Below are 18,555 nucleotides of genomic sequence, written 5' to 3' on the forward strand. Positions count from 1 at the left end.
AAACCAGTGGATTCACCACCATAAGCACTTGTTCACAGTTCTTTAAAATCAAACATCTGGTAAATGTACAGTATATTATTTTGTTGCATTTAATTCTGGCATGTACAGGTCACCTGCTGGGTTACAGTCAGTGCTAAAATATGTTGGTGATCTTGTTGTTTTTCATGTTACTCTGCATGAAGTTACTGTGGCAGCAGTGAGAGAGTGTATATTTTTGTTAAACCACCAGGTGGAAGCAGAGTTAATACATTGCAACAGTACATTTATTTATACAAGTCTATATAAAAGAATTGTCACCCTTGAGTGCCTCCTTACATAGTGTTCACATCTACATTTTGAACATGCAGAACATAAAGTTTGATGCACTACACACAGTACACATTGCATTGGAATGACTACATATGATATATCAATATATATCATCTGTGCATAACTCATATATCACTGTCAGCACTACAGCTACTGTTACACTCAATGACATACGCAATGACACAGTATTCTGCACTAAGTCATTCTCATGGTATCATATATATTTATCATATATATATATATTTATATATATATATACATATATACAAATTAATTCAAAATGAAGATTTTATAATTAAATTTACATTACACAGATAGATAGATAAGACATTACATCTAATTTCATTTGTATAGTAAGTGGTTAAATTTAATCCCATCTCTCTGCCCTTCCAATAAACTGACACTTTATTTGTGCCATTGTTTATATTTTTAAATATTCCTCCACAAACTATGTCCTGTCCTCACCCAGTTTGAACAGAGAGTATGTAAAATTAAGGAAGGACATTTTTCATTGCCTTTTCATGCAGTCTTTCATAAGTTCCGCCCAAGGATGCAAAGAAGTTGTTTCTAAATATGGCTGAGAATTTTTGTGTTTACAGCACGACACAGTAACAAAAAAATGCTACTTGGGGCAAACCTGAGTACTTACTGTCTCAAAAAGAATTGTTAAGCATTGTTAAGCAATGTTAGTGCCAGTTTATTTTAATGTTATTTGCAGATTTGTATAAGATGCCCTCTGTCACAACAACACAAGTGAAGTAAATGTGCATTACAACATTAAAAACCCAGCAGCAATGCCCATGTGAAACAAAAACAGCTCAGGATAATCCACAGGCCACAATGTGACTTTTATGTGAACAAAAATACACTGACATTTAATACAGACTCACAGTCATTAACTTATTTCTATTGTGAGATGAATTACATGTCTTAGCTGATTAGTTAGTTTATATAGTTTACTGCGTGACGGCAACATGTCTTTCTGTGGAAGTGCCTCAGCAGTTCCAGTGAAGAGCTATGAGGAAGTAATTTCACAACCCTGCACCACCAATGCACATAAGCTGAAGTGGTTTGTTTTGGACATACAATTCAGTGAGTTCCAATTTATTTCTTTTTAATGACCTAATTGACTATATATATCTTAGTTGACGTCTGAGATACAGATACTTGTAGCTGTTTTGTTTAAGCATTTGTAGCAAGCACGCATTTAAAAAACTCACAACTGCATTCTGTTCTCTGACAGATATTTTACATGAATAATTTATGTACAAACATTACGGATGTTTCACACCCAACCAACCATGTAAAAAAAAAAAACTGTACACAGTTCCAAGGTACTCACAAATTACCTGTTCTTAATGAGCAAAAGTATGTTTTCTTTGAATCAAAGCAGCAAAAAATAAAACCATCTAATATAAAAACACTGATGAAATATCTACACCACACTATAAAAAAGTAATAACACAGCTGAGAAAGCAACATCAACTCAAGGTCTACTCATATCACATGAACATCATCAGCAGATGTTCTCAGTCAGAACCTGATTAACAGCTACTAAATGGATTTTAAGGGGAGACTGTTCTGCTGCTGATCCCAAGTTCACACGTGAACTTCAAATTGAAGTCATGTTACAGATTCAAACACCATTCTCAGTGTCTTTCAGCATCCTCCCCCTCCCTCACATCCTCTGAAATGTTCAGCCATGCTCATTATTTAAAAACGCAGAAGTGAATGGAAAAACAAAAATTCAGCACTACACACTTTGATAGCCGCTGTCTGTGATCACTGTCATAGGCTGGTCAGCGGAGATCAGAGAGAGAAAAGGTTTTTGGAGCTCAGAGACACACTGGCCACCCTGAAAATTGTTAATGAAACCTGGAGTGACTGGGGGGATCTTTGTGAATGATTCAGCCGAATATTTGCTCAAATGTTCTTCTCTCTCACCACTTCTCTCCTCTGAAATCAAAACATCAGGCTGCCCCACTAGACTCTGAAATGCCTGGTAGTCGTCATTCACTTGAGGAAAGCTGCGTGAGCCAGTGGGCAAACAGCCGTAGCAGGGATTGTCATCACATACGGTGGTCTCTTCACTTTTTCCATTTGGCTTTGTGGAATCACTGACCCAATCATCAAAGCTCTCACACACAGGCTCAACTCCAGACACAGGATCACATGAGGCGGTTGTGTTGGTGCCGCTGGAGATGGAGGACAAACTGGAGTCTTCTGCATATGATAATCGCCCAGAATCTGCATTGCACGGCTGATATGACATGTCTGATGGAATTAGAGATGAAACCACCTGCGGTAAATTAAAAAGGGGACTAGCTTGGACCTGTTGGTCAGGACAGGTCACCATATCACCTTCACTAGGATGGTAAGCAGAGTCACAAACCATTGCAGCCTGTGTCTGGACTTCGGAGCTGTTGATCATAATCTGTTGTGGGCAGTTGGGAATGAGAATGGAATAGGTTTTATTGTCAAAGCCTGATGATCCAGAATTCACGTCATCAGCTCTGACGCCACAAGGATTGTCGGGAGCAGAGAATAAACCACTGTCTTTTTTTGGTTCTGTGAACAGGTTGGGGGTCAGAGGCGATATTGGGCTGATATTGGGGAAGGCTTTACCAAGGGCATCATGAACCCCGGCTATGATATCAGCAGGTGCTGTGTTAGCATAACTGAGACAAGAGGAGCCTGTGCTGATCCCACTGCTCTGCTGAAAGCTCCCACAGCTGGTGTCAGTCAGTGACCCCTTCGACCTGAACACAGAGAAATGGGTCACATGAAATATAATAATAACACATATAACTGATATAACTGACACAATAACACAGAAGGAAATGAATTGTGTTGTATTGTTGATGCACTTAATGCGGCCATACTGACCATGGTTTGCTATCATCTGGAGTAAGAGGTTCAACACAGGCAGATGAGACGATGGTTAGATCAGGCTTCAACAACTGAAACAAGAGGATAAACAATTTAAAACTACAGATCTGAAACATTTCAGTTAAAGAGTTCAGTTTAGAAATGAATTATTCTAGATAGCTATTACACAGCCTGGGTAGGGCATTTTTCAATTGATTTCTTCATGTTTTTGAAAGTAAATGGAAAGGTTTAAAGCTGTGATCCTTAAGATTTCAGTTCCCAATGGTTTGGTGACACCTGTGGTTACCAACAGCAAATACTGTTTAATACTAAACTCACTAAGCAGCTAGATTACTGATTTATCTTTTTACAGTGCAGCCAAACAAACTCGGATTGTTTGAATTAAAAAAATTCTTGCAAGAAGTTAGAAGTAATTGCAGAATGTAGATTAAGTGAATGTATATTGTTGGAAAAGAATGCTGACATTAAATAATAGTTTGTGAACATTTTAAGGATTTTAACTTTGATGTTTACATGTGATTAAGTAACATAAAAAGATGCAACCATTGAAGATGCAAGTTTTTGATTTTTCACTAACAGCAAGTTTACATCAGTGGGTGTCTCACCGTTTTGTCATATGGACGCATTATAAGAAGTTTTGGATTTGGACCTTTACCAATTTTGTCCCACCACTGTGTCTTCAACCTAAAACAAAACATATCAACAAAATGACACACATGGTTCATGAACACAACACACAGGAGTTACAGTATTTAAAGGAAATGCCTTTCAGAAAATTCATGAATAGAGAAAAGTGGCAGTCAGTCTTTTATCTGCATGACTTACTTTACATAACAGACATATAAACCACCGCTGATTAGGACTGCAGCAATACTGAGGCTCACGATGAGAACCAAGACCACAAGAGAAGGGGAGGAAGCTGTGAAGTAACACGTATGAAGTAAGTTTGCAAATAGCTCCGTTTCTGTACAGATGACAAAGCCCAGAGAGATAAACTAGAGAGAAGTGCATGATGTATGTCCTTAAATCTGGAACCAGACGTGTGTTATGTGTACCCTGATGACCCTGAGCTGATTAAATATTTTTCGCTATTCAGGTGACAGTCACGGTCACAACAACTTACACTCTGTTCTTTAAAATTACAAGTACATTACTACTAATAAACTGCCATCCTGCAATTTCCTCTGGTTTCTTTCATAACATACTGTACTTGATTTACTATGAATATTTGTCTGAAGTTTGATATCAACACTAGTATTATGATACAGCTGATACACACATATACACTATACTGCCTGAGGAGCTACAAAAAGACTGTAAAGATGACACTTACGGGTTTTGAATTCCACCTCGTTGCTACTGTCACTGTACTTGCCACTCTCATTAGAGTAGCTTTTCACAGAGACCACATATGTTGTACTTTGCTCCAAATCTCGACCAACTATTTCATAGACTTTCAGTCCATCAAGGTTAGATGGTTGGACAAACTGACAGACCTGCTAGAGAGAAACAAGAAATCAAATTCCCTTGCCTATGTCTACATCTCCAGGATAAACGATCTCACTGTCACACAGTGCTTATGACATTGTCCTACCTTTTCTGTGTTTCCTTTTTTATGGTAAATCACACAAGAAGTCAACATTTCAACGAGACGGTTCACCATGTTTGTTTTCCACTTGACTTCAAAATTCCCGTTGGCTTCTTTCACTGAGACGATTGTTGGGGTTATGGGCTTTACTGCAGAGGAACAAATAAGAAAAAATGAGAGGACCGTATCATAATTAATCTCCATCCGGTGTTGCATTCTGGGTCTGGATCCATCTATTTCTGGCAGCTGCACACTTGTGGACTTTAATGTCAAAGAAGTCAACTTACGGCTCTTGTTGATGCTGATGACATTGGACGCCATTCTTTGGCCTCCTTTCCAAACTGTCGCTGTGTGACTCTCCCCCCAAACAATCATTACTTGGATAGAGCAACAACACTGTCCACGGTCACACTGCTCGGGAATGCAACCCTTCATCCTGTGGAATACAAGATGATACACAACATGTTCTAAATATATTTAATAACATTTATATTTCTGGCTTCTCAGACCACCACGACCAAAAACTAAGCTCACAAATGTACTTTTTTTAACGCTGTCAATTCACTGCCTCCGTGGTGAAACACATAGTAACTGTATGAAACCAACAACTCACCCATACCCATCGTTGCTCTGGAGAGTCAAATTGTATTCATGGCAGTTTTGTGCCTCGAAATGGCAAAACATCATGTCTTGGTCCAAGTTGTGGGTACAGTCAGGAATTGGGTCTGTTTCATTATTAACTCCTGCACGGAAGTGGCATTACCCAAAGAGACTGTTTTTAGTGAGATGGACTCAGTAGCTACACAAGTAGACTATTTAAAATCTGTCCATATTTCTACTATACGTACCAGGGAGCGCTGCTACAGTCGAGATATCCACGAAAAGGAGCAGGATAAGAAACATCCTCTGGCAGGGTGACCTGAAAGCAAACACCACGGCAGATGCTTTATCTCCTTTACCGCAACAAATTTGATCATTTAAGTGACAAAAGCACTTTCCCGTGCGTCTAGATTACCTGTTTAACTCAACGATGAAAAGGTTTATTCCACTTGTTTCCTTCGTAAACAACCATATATCTCAGACAGCTACGCCTTTAGTGACCGTGGACTTGGTTTGCTGCGTGAGTGCCACCCCGGACTCTTCCTGCTCTGGAAAGCTGTTACTGGAAATATCACGCCAGCAGCTCATGGGAAGTGCGTCCCACTCCCTTTTCCTCAGAACAGAAGAAACGCAGCGCGCTTATAAAAACATATACGACTTCAGCCGACAGGAGATTTGCAATGTAAGTGGAGCAACAACCATAAAACAAAAACAATAAAACAAGAATCGTGTCGTGAAACTGTATATAAACAAAACTGGCTCCACAGTGGCACACGGGCTCTCGTCTGCTGCCTACGACACAGACAAGAAGTATTTTGAAAGTCCTTAACCAGATGTAGCAGGTATGGACAGGTTACATGTTTTTTATGATTGTTCCACGTGTATTTTAACATTAATGAATATGCTGTAACAGTCAGTATGTGTAGTTAGTCTATGTACTGTATGTCTCTGTGTGCAGGTCATCACAGTGGCCTGTATGTAGCTATTGGACCTGCTCTGTCCTCATGACCTCATTAAAAAATTGTAAATATTAACAATTACACTTGGAAGAGAATATCATAAAGGATAAAATCATCAATTTTCAAAATCATCTGGTTGGGACATTATAAATATAAAGATCAATCTACACAATATGTTTAAGTAATTTATGTAAATTACAATCAAATGCACGTGATCTGTCGTCTGTGTATAACAAGTGAGCTGAACACAGCATTGTGTGGCAGCGGTGACAATTTGTTTTCATTTCAGGCAGAAGTAGAGTTATATAATATGTGACAAATGAGCAGCCTCAGATGTTGCAGTGTTTCCTTTACTATTGAAGGCTTCATGTTGCAAGAGCTGTTCTGCTGACATGTGAAGAGTTGTGCACAAATACAGTTCTTCAAAAAGCTAAATACAGATCGCTGGCTTTGCACTGTATATCAGAGTCATCTGGTTATTTGCATAGTTTTTAGAGAGTTTTAATAAGAAATGACATTTGCTTAACCTTGCAGGCCAGAGAAGCAGCCAACATTGTATCTCGCTGCGCTGCAGGACAGAGCAGTTCAGGAAATCATCTCTAATGCCATCATCTCTGATGGCGTTAGAGATGAGATTACCACTAGTAAAACAAGAATCGCACAAGCTGGTACTGAAGCTGGTCAGAACAGTTTACCATATCACACTCATTAGGATGGTGAGCAGAGTCACAAACCACTGCAGCCTGTGTCTGGATTTCAGGGCTTTCCCTCATATACTCGTGGGCAGCTGGGTATGTGGATGACACAGGTCATTATGTCAAAGGCCCTGTTCAGACCTGGTATCAACATCCATCCTGAGTGACCCGATCACAAGTGGTCAGCTCTAAGTACAGGTGGAAACCCGCCCAATACACTCAGGCCACTTTTGGAGGTGGTCTGGGCTTCATGTGGCCACATTCTTTTAGCAGCGTGAACACAAATGTATCCTTGCCACATTGAAGGACCGCCTACTCTACTGACGTCCTCTGATACAGTCTAATTAGTCCTGTCACAGTTTCATAATGAACGAAACATATTTTATTATTTCAAATGGATAAAACCTTATTTCAGTGTAGAGCTGTACACAGTGCATTGATTCCCTCAATACTAATTATGGTTTACTATGATTTTAAACAGCAGGATGAATGGAGATAGAGGAGACGCTGTTTTGTAAAAGTTTTAAGATCTGCCACAGAAGGATGATAACTGATAATATCTGCAGGCCGGAAACTTTTTAGATAAACTGACTTGGTGTCACAGTCTCTGAAGATTCGGCAGTTTCCTTACCTATGTGGAGTTGATCTTGGAAATGGCCACCAGATGGTGTTACCATGGCGACACATCATCGGTTGTGTGCCATGCAGTTGTGTTAAGTATTTGCTGAGGTTTAATATTAATGTGACATGTCGGTATTTAAAAAACAAAACTTACTGGGTACCTATACTAGACTGTAAAGGTGACACCTATGGGTTGTGAATCCCAATTTGTTGCTCCTATCACTGAACTCGCCACTCCAATCAGTGTAGCTTTTCGTGCCGATATGTTGGACTTAGTTCCAAATTTCAACCAAGTATTTCATTGTTTGTCAGTCCATCAGTGGTAGATGGTTGGACAGACTGAGAGACCTGGTATGGAGAAACAAGAAATCAAATGCCCCTGCCTATGTCTTCATCTCCAGGACGAACAATCTCAGTGTCATCCAGTGCCCATGACACTGCCTTTTTTTGGTGCTTTATTTTAGAGGAACAGAGATAGGAAAAGTAAGAGGAAATATCTTAACTAACCGCGATCCTTTATTGCACCCAGTCACTGTTATTCTGGGTTTGGACCACTCTATTTCAGGGAAAACCCATAGACAAACACATTTAGGCGTACCCATTGAGCTGCTAATCTTGTTGTTTGCATGTTACATTAACTCAGTGAGTAGGATGAAAAAAATAGTGTTGTTGTATTGTATGTAATGTATTGTCATTATTCAGTGCAGACCCTGTATAAGAAGAGATAACTTATTTTACAAAATTTGTAAAATAATATAATTAGAATCCCTTTGTAATTATAAGGTTTTATCTGTGTTCTGAGTGGTTTTGAGAGATATAGCTTCAAAGTTTTTGCATCCCAAACAGCAAAACTGACAGAACATTTTCATTTTCTAGATAAGGAGTCCAAAAATTCTTGAAAAAACATCTCACATAATGGTAATAGGTTCTCACAGAATGAAAAAAATGTTTCTAATTCAATTTTGACAAAAAACGTCAGCTAGAAGTATATAATTCCAAGTTGACTAAATGTTGCGGACCACATCGCTGTTGTAGGTTGGACTCTCAGATGAAAGACATAGACTCACTTCTGGCTCTGACGCTGATGTTTCTGGACTCCACACATTTGTTCCCTTTTCAAACTGTTGCTTTATGAGTCTCCCCTGAAAAAAGTAGTAATGTCAACACCCTCCACTGTCACACTACTTGGGAAAGCAATGCTTCACCCTGTGGAATACAAGATAAGATACAACATGGTCTGGTTATATCACGTTATCACATCTTTCTGGCTTCTCAGACTGTTGTTTCAGTTGATTAAGTTAATGTGATATTGCACACACACACATATATATATATATATATATAATCAACTGAATCAATACTATTCTTGTGTATTGAATCAAAATTCATGGTCATATCACAAGCAAAAAAGTTAAAACATGTAGTAGCTTTAACTCTGTAAATCCACTGGCTCTTTAGTGAAACACATGCTAAGAATAAAAACAACGATCATGTCCCTTGTCACTCAGGAGACTCAAAATTGTGTTCAGAGCAGTTGTGTGCTTCAAAGTCACAATGTGTGTTGTTGGTGCAGTCAAGTTTTCAGCATGTTGAAACCAAACATGTCCGGTCATTTTATTCAGATGAATATCTATATATAACATTTTCTCTGGAACTCCATTTGTCTTATGTCTTATTATGACAATAACACTGAGTCACAACGCTTCTCATGGGAACATGCAGTTCATAGAAGTTTGCAGAGGGCACATCGTGACGTCCTAGAAATTAAGTAAATAAATAAAATCAATCACAAATAAGGCAAGAAAGGCTTACTGGCTTACTACTGTACTGGCTTAAGTATTACCAAAGCAGGTTGTTCAAGTTTACAATGTAAATCTAACATTTTCAAACATAATTTCATTTATAATTTTCTTTCCAAAGTAAAAAGTATAATAACAATTTAAAATAACACAAGAAATGACACACAACCCCCCCCCCCCCCACACACACACACATTAAACATACATCAATAAAGACAAAACAACAACAACAAACAAACAAAACAGAATAACAAACACATAAGATAACATGGGATATGAAATGACCAGAACCAAAAATAAAAGCAGATCTGATATTGAATTTTATTTTCTCCTGAAGATTTTGATTATTGCATTGCAATCGCATTAAGATACAGACGGCAATGTACCAGAAAGTGATTCCCTCTGTGTCAAGTTTGACTTTGTGAAAATTTGGCCAGTTAATATTGTATTGAACGGAGTGGAGCAAGAGTTACAAAGTCTTATTTTGAAAGTCCCGGGGCGGATGTAGTGGTCTGACCGCTGCTGCTGTGCGGATATAAGGATGTCTAACGCAGGTTTCGAGAAATCATCACGCATATCAAAGACCTGGATCGCTCTGAGGCGGCTCGATAAAAACGGTTCGTAGGTTTCTTTTAAAAAAAAAATAATAATAATAAAAGAAAAAGAGAAAATTGACATTACGGTCAGTGACGAATCATTTTTTCAGCCACTGATGAACTCGGTCTGTGCGTCTGTGTCCATGGCAACCAACCAACCTCTTAAACCTAATGAAGAAATCCACATTTACTATATAATACATCCTACTTATCTCTTTCTCATACTGTTTCTCAAACACACAAACCTTATTCATAACTGTGTTTACTGATAACTGAGTTTTTCTCCTAGTTGCCAGGTGTAGCTGGTATCCTGGTTAAAGTGGACAGCGACAGCTGTATTTGACTGCTGAGTATTAAGAGCTTGTTATTAGACCTCTGAAAGCGAGTCAAAGACAGAGGGAAAAGCCTGTTCAACCTAAATATGGAATCACTGTCAAACAAAATGATTGTGCATGTGGTTGTAATTAATGGCTTTTAGCTGGTTCATATATAATCTTACTAATGCTTTATGGATCAGCTGTAAACCACTGGTAACCGATATATATTAAGAGTCAAGTCTTTAATAAATGCCTACATTTGCAGAATTAGGCATTTATTAATGACATAAACAGTTAAGCCCATTCTTTGTATACCGCATGTGCTCTGAAAGTTTCACGTTTCTACGTCTTAAGTTTCATACTGATTGGCCTCTAAACCGCTTTGATAAATGTGTTGTTGTCCAGATGCCCTGCAGCACTTTTCCAGAAGGTCTGAGGTCAAACGGTCAGTTGCAGAAATTTGAGAGCTAAAAATTATGAGTCAATCGTTAATAAAGCCATTAGTTACAACTTATAAACCCTACTTAAAGGGTGACATGGTGGCAACCTCATGTTGTATGTGTTGTAGATGACAGAGTGGTGGCTCTTCGAGAAGTGTCCATTCCTCCAGCGGCTGATGTCACCATGATCACACAGGTCTGACAATTGTCCACCTGTTTTTTTGTGGGGGTTTTTTTTGTATTTTTGTACCTGCACAGTAGTTTGAACAATCACAGCACAGATGTATCATCTAGGCTATACAAGGGAGATTTGGTTGAGTTCGATACAATTCTTGTAAGGTAGTTGCCGGTATTTGGGAATCTTATAAAACATATTCTGGGAAGATTTTTTAGTTGTATTTGACATTATCTCTATTATTGTCAGTTATTATTCCCTTATTATTACTGTTCATGTGTTATATGCCACACACATATTACATGCAACTGTGGACCTGGTCTGTTCTTGTTCACCTATTGGAAAAAACTTACAATAAGAATTAATTTTTTTGAAATAAACAGCAGAAACTCCTCAGCTGTTGTATAATTCATGCATCTCTTTATATTGATTATCTTTTCAGCTCATCACTACTACCTTTGGGCTGAATTCGTCGGATGTAATATTGAAGGTACAATGACTCATTTGCCCTCAGACCTGAAGTATCTCTGGAGAATGTTGTCATAAAAAGAAGGAAAAATCTGCTTTTGGTTTTAGCTGAAACTGTCAATATGGATTTAGAGTTTTTAAAAAAACAGTGAGCTGGAAACTTCTGCTTTCATCTGTGTGCAGATAAGGAACCACCGTGGCTGTCTGATCCCTCTGAACAGCTCAATCCCTGCTAACAGCAAACACATGTGAGGAGTCCTGACTGTGGACGTTCAGTTCTATATTTTTATACATCTATTGAATGCATACTCCATTTTTTACCACTAACTGATGTTAATTGGTGACATACATTTTTCACCACAGGCCATATGTGCTTGAGGTAGCCAAGATCTTTCAGCATGGTAAGAGTGGATTCAACAATCTCTTGAACAGTGTTTTTCTCTTCAAGTTCTGGAGGGTGGCCTGTTCTTTGGGTTTCTACATTTCACAACACTGTTAACACATTAGTTTAATACTTTGGGAAATTTCTTGAGAAAAGTTAGAGAAGATTGCTACTAATCTTAAGTCTGTACAATAAATTAGAAGTTTAGCTTATCTTAGCCCAGCATAAGAACTGGAAACAGGGGGAACAGCTAGCCTGGCTCTTTAACACATTATATCTTATTAACATTATATCATGTTTGTCATTGAATTAATTATTTTACCTTGGTTTTTGATCAGAAAAAACAAACATGATATGAAATGGTTATGATCAGATTTAGAGGTGCTGGTATGTGGCTGCTGGCTGCAGCTTCATATTTATTGTACAGACATGAGAGTGGTATCAGTCTTCAAAACTACTATAACCCTTGGCAAGAAAGCCAATAAGCATATTTCCCAACATGTCAGACCATGTCCTTTGAGCAGTTTACAGGTCAAGTCAACATGTTGAGGGTGGTGCAATCACTGGGGTTTGGGGCTCTTAGAATAAATTCACTCAGGAGATATGTCTGTGGAATTGGATTATCGTCACAGTGACAGTCAAGTAATTTTGAATATTTTATTATTAAACAGGAACAATCCATTTATTCAAACAGATATCATATTTCCTGTAAAAATAACACTTTAGATGCATAAATCCTGGTTTTCAAAAATGCACAAATATAAACCAAAATTGATTGAAATACATTTGTAGATATAAAGAAGGAGAAAAGGTAACACAACATCTCTGTTCCTTGCAAACTTTGTATCAAAAACTGCTTTAGTACACATGGTAGTTGTATGATTCATATCATACCCATTTTTCTGCACATTACATTGGTGAAAACATAAATTCAACCTGGGAAAAATGCATTTGTTGTCTGTAATGGCTGTGATTTCACTGTTCCCAGTGCATCCCAAGCCCAGAACCGTTCCCATGACTGTGATCAACAAGAGCATGAGGACAAGGCTGCAGACTATTGACAGGAGGGTACGACACAGGATAAATAACTACTAGTGGTTTGGTAATGGCATAGTATATACTATACAGTACTAATGCATTTATTCAGCAGAGCTGGCCCACGATAAAATTACTAATTCATTCATAATGTTTAACACAATCAACCAAAATAACAATTCAGGACATTTTAAAGTGTCAACTGGGAAAAAAATCTCATGCAGAAAAACTGCCAAGAACAATACAGAAATACATTTTCTCAGCTTCAGTCAAGTAAGAAGTTAATGTAATAATCACGTGTTAATTGTTTTGTGGTGTTTGAAGTTTCTAAAATACAATATCGTGGATTTATCCAGTACATATGGAAATTGAATTCGAAATGGATACAAGAAAATAAATGCACCAAACATAACATCCAAAGTCTGAAAAATAAGTACAACTTTTATTGCTAAAGGTTTGGACTGCTCTCTTGACTTCCTCTTTGCACTCAGTAAGATTAAAACACTAGTTCGGTGTTTCTGTGAGCATGACACTTGTGTTTGCCTGTTTTATTATGAATATATTCATTTCAGCTTTGCCTATGTACTGTTTCTTTATGCCATTTTCATTGTATCTGGACCATAAAGCTTTTTTGTCACCTGCCAGAAAATGAATTCCAAGGTTGTATTACAGATTCAGAGACTGGAGGACCTTCTGCCCCAGATCAAACTCAGGCGCAATGAAAAACTTTGCCAGGTATTTTATCTTTCCTCTAGGCCTTTCACAGCAGTGGACACAATGTTAAACATAGCATAGCCATGCTTATGAATGTAACCCTGGCCACTTAATCCGGGTAATATTTATTGTGATAATATGAATGGTAGTTTGTGTTTGTGTTATGATTTAACAGGTATTTTACATTCACTTACTCTTCTCTTCATCCATCTGACCATGGCCTCTCTGTCCGGTCTCAGGAGATTGAATGTCTCAACCAGAAGCTGAAGTTTATTCAAAAGAGAATGCAGGTGTGTCAGTCTGATTAAACATAATAAGCATGATTAAACATAATGAGCATGCAACAATGTAGTTATTGGTTTTAAGTTACTTCAGTGTTCAAATCTTTTTGTGTGGACCCTGCATCTGTTATGGTAATAGTAGTTCAGTGCATCTATTTTAGCCGTCCAAACACCACTTCAGATTTTTAACCTAATTACCAAACCTTGCATTTTGCAATTTCATAGAACTTGTACTTGAGTATTAAACTGCAGTGTTCTCAGAAGCACTTCCAAGGAATGTTTTCTTGTGTTCTCTAAGTCTCTGCATTGTTTCTGCAATCATTTTTTAGTTTCACATTTGCACACACTGTCCTGTTCTTTTGCAGGTTGCAGATTCCCACAGCTGGAAGGGGGTGCTGACCAGAGCCCCTCTGTGGTAAACCAGCACACACATTTCCAGCTGTTTTAGAGGACACGAGCCATCTTTGGAACTATGGTTAAGCTAATCATTCACAGCAGATTTGATCATATCACTATGTCAACATGGATTATGATGTGGATGACCTTTGTACAACCTTGTTTACATTGTAATAAAGTGTGTCTGATCACATTGGTCATTGTGTTTAATTTCAAATAAGTAGAGTCATTAGTCTGGACTGAATCTTGGCCTGTATTTGTCAACTTCTAATAATGACACTACAGAAGTCTCCAAAGTGCCAACTTCGTAAAAGGTTTTTGACTGAGTGTGAGACATTACACAGATATTAACTCCCTTCTCTCCATGTGCTTGTGTCTACATTTCAATAACCAAATGAATGTCTGCACATATCAAAGTCCTTCTTACCTGGAATATGGCTATCCAGGCGTAGCTGATGATATCAATATTGATAGCTCTATGTAGCTATGTAAGACTAGATTTTCTAAAGCCTGAAAACAGATCCAAGAGGAGGTGCCTGAATGATCAATCAAAGGCAGGGTATTGCACTGTAGGATTTAAAGTGAAAACTAGTGACCTGCAAAAGACTACATTTTTGTTGCAATTTGAAAAGAAATCCAAGGCTTCCAGCTTTATAGTGCATAAATGTTTATTATGTTCTAGCCACCATGTAATGGTTTAGGAAAAAATGGCCTGAGGCCAATCTTACTTGCTGACCCCTGCTATAGAAGAGTTGGGTATTTATCGGCTCTGGCTCCAGTTAGCATTGATATAAACAAAACATCCAGGGGAACCTGCTAATATTCGAGTCTTTCAGGGCTCAAACACTGTGAATATACCTGTTATGTGCCCAGCATGGTGCTGTTACACCAGAAGCGTCACAGTTACTGTGCTCGGGGATGAAAGAACAAGCGCACTTTTGAAATAAACTTTAAAAACACGCAGTTACCGACTGAAGGTTCCCACAGAGCATCCTGGGGATGAGATGTGACCTTTTTACCAGTTTGCGCGGTGGCTAGCGTCTCTCTCCCCACTGTTTGTGTGTGTGCTGTATAAGTGCATGTGATGACATCGCTCCTAGCAGATGTGTGTGCTCAGTCCCAATACAAAGACAAACTTGCCAAGCAGTGGACAAGGGGTCAATTGGCTTTTATTAGCAGGTTTTGTTTAGAAAACCCACTTACACCCACCAATTTTGGTGGGAAAAGGGTATAAAAGAGACAGAGCCTCAGTGTGAGACGCTTTGATCTGTTACTGTCTTTTTAAAACTTACATTGAGGCTCCAACTCACTCTGTCATCCCAGAGCACAGCGGAGCTGCGGCCTTTCTGGTTAGACAGCACCATGCTGGACAGGTGCCACCCGTGTGTCTGTGTGCCCTGACAGACGTTTCAGCAGGAGAGGAGTCAAAAACTAATGGGTTCACCTGGGTGAGTTCACGTTAATGCCGGTTGGAGCCAGAATAGAATTTGCCTTATCCATGCCTGGCTGTTGCCCAGCTGCTTATGTCAGTAACTTATTTTATAACTGATGACTATACTTTCAGATTGTATGCATCCAGTAGACTGAGTGAATATTCACATTGGTTCACCATATTGTAAGCACTTTACATTACTGTTAGGAGATTAGGCAGGATGTAGTAGGACAGAGTTGAAATGCTGCCGCCTATGGATGTGGAGCATGTAGCATGACCTTACATATAACTTCGCAGCCCGCTTTGACAGCCTTGTTGCACTTCTCCTCACATCACTAACTCGGTAAGACGAAACACTTTTGTAGAAGATGTAAGTGTGCTAAATCAAAATACAAGTTGGAAGTTTAACATAGGTGACGCTGAAATCATGTGACCATGGTGTAGTTTGTGTACGGCTCTTTACCTCTGGCAATTGTGTTCAGACTTTAAAAATCATAAAAAAATAGGGTTTTTAATTGTTAAGATTATTGTGCTGAACAAAACTTGCAATAATTTGTAAAATATAAATGTAATGTAAAATCCCATTGGCATTTTGTAGAAGGAACCAGGTAGTGGTGTGCGGATCAATACTGAAATATTGATACTTTCGATTCCAAAAGTTTCTCTTCCAGGATCGATTCTCACATTAAAAGATCAATACCTTAACTCAATAATTTGAGGTAAATGGGTCTTTTATCATCAACAGGGACACAGTTGACAGGAACAACGCTATCTACGGGGATCTATTCTAAATAATAACTAGTTGATAGGAACAACTTCTCCTTCCACCTGTTAAAGACATATGAACTACAGCTCTTTAAATACATGACTGTTGACATTGATGATGGCCGAACTCAGACAAAGTCGTGTCTGGAACTTATTCAGTTCTGAGAACAACAACGACACAGTTTGTGATGTGTGTGTGAAGACTGTGAGGTGCTGTGGCAACTCCACAAACCTTGTCAAACAGCTGAGAGTACGCAAACAGGATGCAACATGACCTCACTTTACTGAACATGACCTCTCAGCTGTGTTTGTGGTGTTGGTGCCTTTGGGAGGATTTTTTACATGCGAATATCACCTAATATGGCTTGCAGTTAGTTGATTAACAGAATGTGAGGAAGTCTGTGCTTCTGCTTTTTGAGGTGTTAGAAATTCTCGAACTACCACGTATCACTGACTGCGCGCTCCATATATGGCTTGTTACTTGTTACCTAGCAAATTAGCCAGCAGATGAATTAGTCTTGGGTTAGCCTTTAAGCAATATGCCCAGATGCTCAGCTGTGCTAACGATGCTAACAGGAGAGCATGCTTGCCAAAGTTATTGTGTGTTTTCAAGGGAGCCTGATTCAGGTACTGATGTATCAATTAACATGCAACTTTTAAGTTTCTTGGTCTGTAGGACATCTTCTTTGATCTTTTGAGAGTGCTAAATGGTGCACTGAATGCATGTTTCTTAAATATTAAAGAATAAGAAAGAGTTGTCTGATGTCTCATTTGAAATGGTTATAGCCTACTTATTATTTCCCTTCTCTGAACATGTTCAGCCTTTGGTATCGTATCTGTATTGGGGATACCAGCCTGGCTATTACTTGGTAACGGACCAGAAAGGAAATCAGTGGTACCACACCTCAATAGACCCAGAGTGATGCTTACTTTAAGGTTGGCCTACAGAAATCTGTCATCCCCACGCAAGTGATCATTCAAAATGAATTGGTGTGAACGGTTTCTGGAAGCAGGGGCAAAATGATCTGTTCAACCTCCAAGAGTTCTGATGGTTTTGTGTCCCCCGGAGAGAGTGGACCAGTGGCGCTCTGACAGCCAAAGATTTTCAGCAGCTTGCTGAGGAGAGTTAAGAGGAAGGTTTTTTACATCTTCCTCTGATGCTGGGCAGACGGCAGACACGAACATCTGAAGGCCCTCCAATGTGACCTTCCTCCTGAAAAGCTGTGAAAGCTGTTTGAAGTTTTGAACAAGTGCAAAACAATACACAGGTTGGTTAAAGGTAATGGTAACAGGTGAACAAATATCCTTGTAGAGTGTTGGGATAGCTGAGCGTTCAGATACCGAATGAGTGAGAATCTATAAGTACACCTCAAGTTCACAGTGAACAGAATCTAGAATCAATCGCATCATAATAGTAAAAGGTTCCATAAGAGAACAGGATGGAAATAATATGCAAATAATATCAGAATCAGAATCAGAATCAGAATCGGAATCAGTTTTATTGCCAAGTATGTTTCCACATACAAGGAATTTGTTTTGGTGATTGGTGCAATTGGAGGTTCTCGGAGGTTCTTGTAAACAACAGGTTTACACAGTTTTAGTTTCTGCCTGTATGTGGGAATCAGGTGAACCATGACATGGTCAGAGTGGCCCAGTGCAGCCCGGGGGACGGCGGGATAAGCACCACTGATTGTGGGGTAACAGTGGTCCAGAGTGTTCCCCTCTCTGGTCGGGCAATTAACAAACTGTCTGTATTTGGGCAGTTCGTGGCTGAGGTTAGCTTTGTTAAAGTCACCAAGGACAATAACTAAGGAGTCCGGGTTGGTCCGCTCCACACACAGTATCTGCTGTGGCCTGTGGTGGGATGTAAACACCGACCAGGATGATTGAAGCGAACTCACGGGGGGAGTAGAAGGTAAATTACGAAACAAACTGTTATGGCCTCCCTAAACAAACAAAGACTCCGGAGACCGGCACATATACAAAGGATGCCAATACCTCTGATTTACCAAAAACTAACAACCAGCTTTAATTTGAAAATAATAAAATACTCAAAGTATAAAAAAATTAAACAAAAAAAAGAAAACAAAAGCC

The 18,555-nt window shown here is 38.9% G+C and overlaps 2 protein-coding genes across 8 annotated transcripts; one reads left to right on the top strand and one right to left on the bottom strand.

The window, feature by feature from the left end:
* Positions 1 to 990: 990 nt before the first annotated feature.
* LOC139628470 (uncharacterized) lies at positions 991 to 5,970 on the bottom strand. Of its 3 annotated transcripts, none has more exons than XM_071490158.1 (10): positions 5,802 to 5,970; positions 5,635 to 5,705; positions 5,406 to 5,529; positions 5,074 to 5,222; positions 4,793 to 4,935; positions 4,532 to 4,697; positions 4,024 to 4,117; positions 3,804 to 3,882; positions 3,196 to 3,269; positions 991 to 3,068 (listed from the first exon to the last, which is right to left on the bottom strand). In XM_071490158.1, exons 2-10 carry the CDS (start codon positions 5,687 to 5,689, stop codon positions 2,063 to 2,065), a joined length of 1,890 nt encoding a protein of 629 aa, XP_071346259.1. In that variant the 5' UTR covers positions 5,690 to 5,705; positions 5,802 to 5,970; the 3' UTR covers positions 991 to 2,062. The 3 variants fall into 3 exon arrangements, with proteins under 3 accessions (XP_071346259.1, XP_071346258.1, XP_071346255.1); XM_071490157.1 differs by having other exon boundaries at positions 4,532 to 4,694; positions 5,400 to 5,529; XM_071490154.1 differs by having other exon boundaries at positions 5,400 to 5,529.
* On the top strand, positions 5,954 to 14,457 carry LOC139628475 (uncharacterized). Of its 5 annotated transcripts, none has more exons than XM_071490168.1 (10): positions 5,954 to 6,068; positions 6,154 to 6,228; positions 10,942 to 11,009; positions 11,431 to 11,478; positions 11,640 to 11,704; positions 11,820 to 11,857; positions 12,827 to 12,906; positions 13,546 to 13,608; positions 13,827 to 13,877; positions 14,234 to 14,457. In XM_071490168.1, the coding sequence occupies exons 3-10, from the start codon at positions 10,998 to 11,000 to the stop codon at positions 14,285 to 14,287; spliced, it is 411 nt and encodes a 136-aa protein (XP_071346269.1). In that variant the 5' UTR covers positions 5,954 to 6,068; positions 6,154 to 6,228; positions 10,942 to 10,997; the 3' UTR covers positions 14,288 to 14,457. The 5 variants fall into 5 exon arrangements, 4 of the variants coding, with proteins under 4 accessions (XP_071346269.1, XP_071346268.1, XP_071346265.1 ...); XM_071490166.1 differs by lacking the exons at positions 5,954 to 6,068; positions 6,154 to 6,228 and adding exons at positions 9,954 to 10,077; positions 10,779 to 10,818; XM_071490167.1 differs by lacking the exon at positions 5,954 to 6,068 and having other exon boundaries at positions 6,091 to 6,228.
* Positions 14,458 to 18,555: the final 4,098 nt, after the last annotated feature.

This window comes from Trachinotus anak, unplaced genomic scaffold, assembly GCF_046630095.1.
Source record: "Trachinotus anak isolate AG129_WGS33_773 ecotype Australia unplaced genomic scaffold, CSIRO_AGI_Tana_v1 ptg000011l, whole genome shotgun sequence".
Lineage (NCBI taxonomy): Eukaryota > Metazoa > Chordata > Actinopteri > Carangiformes > Carangidae > Trachinotus > Trachinotus anak.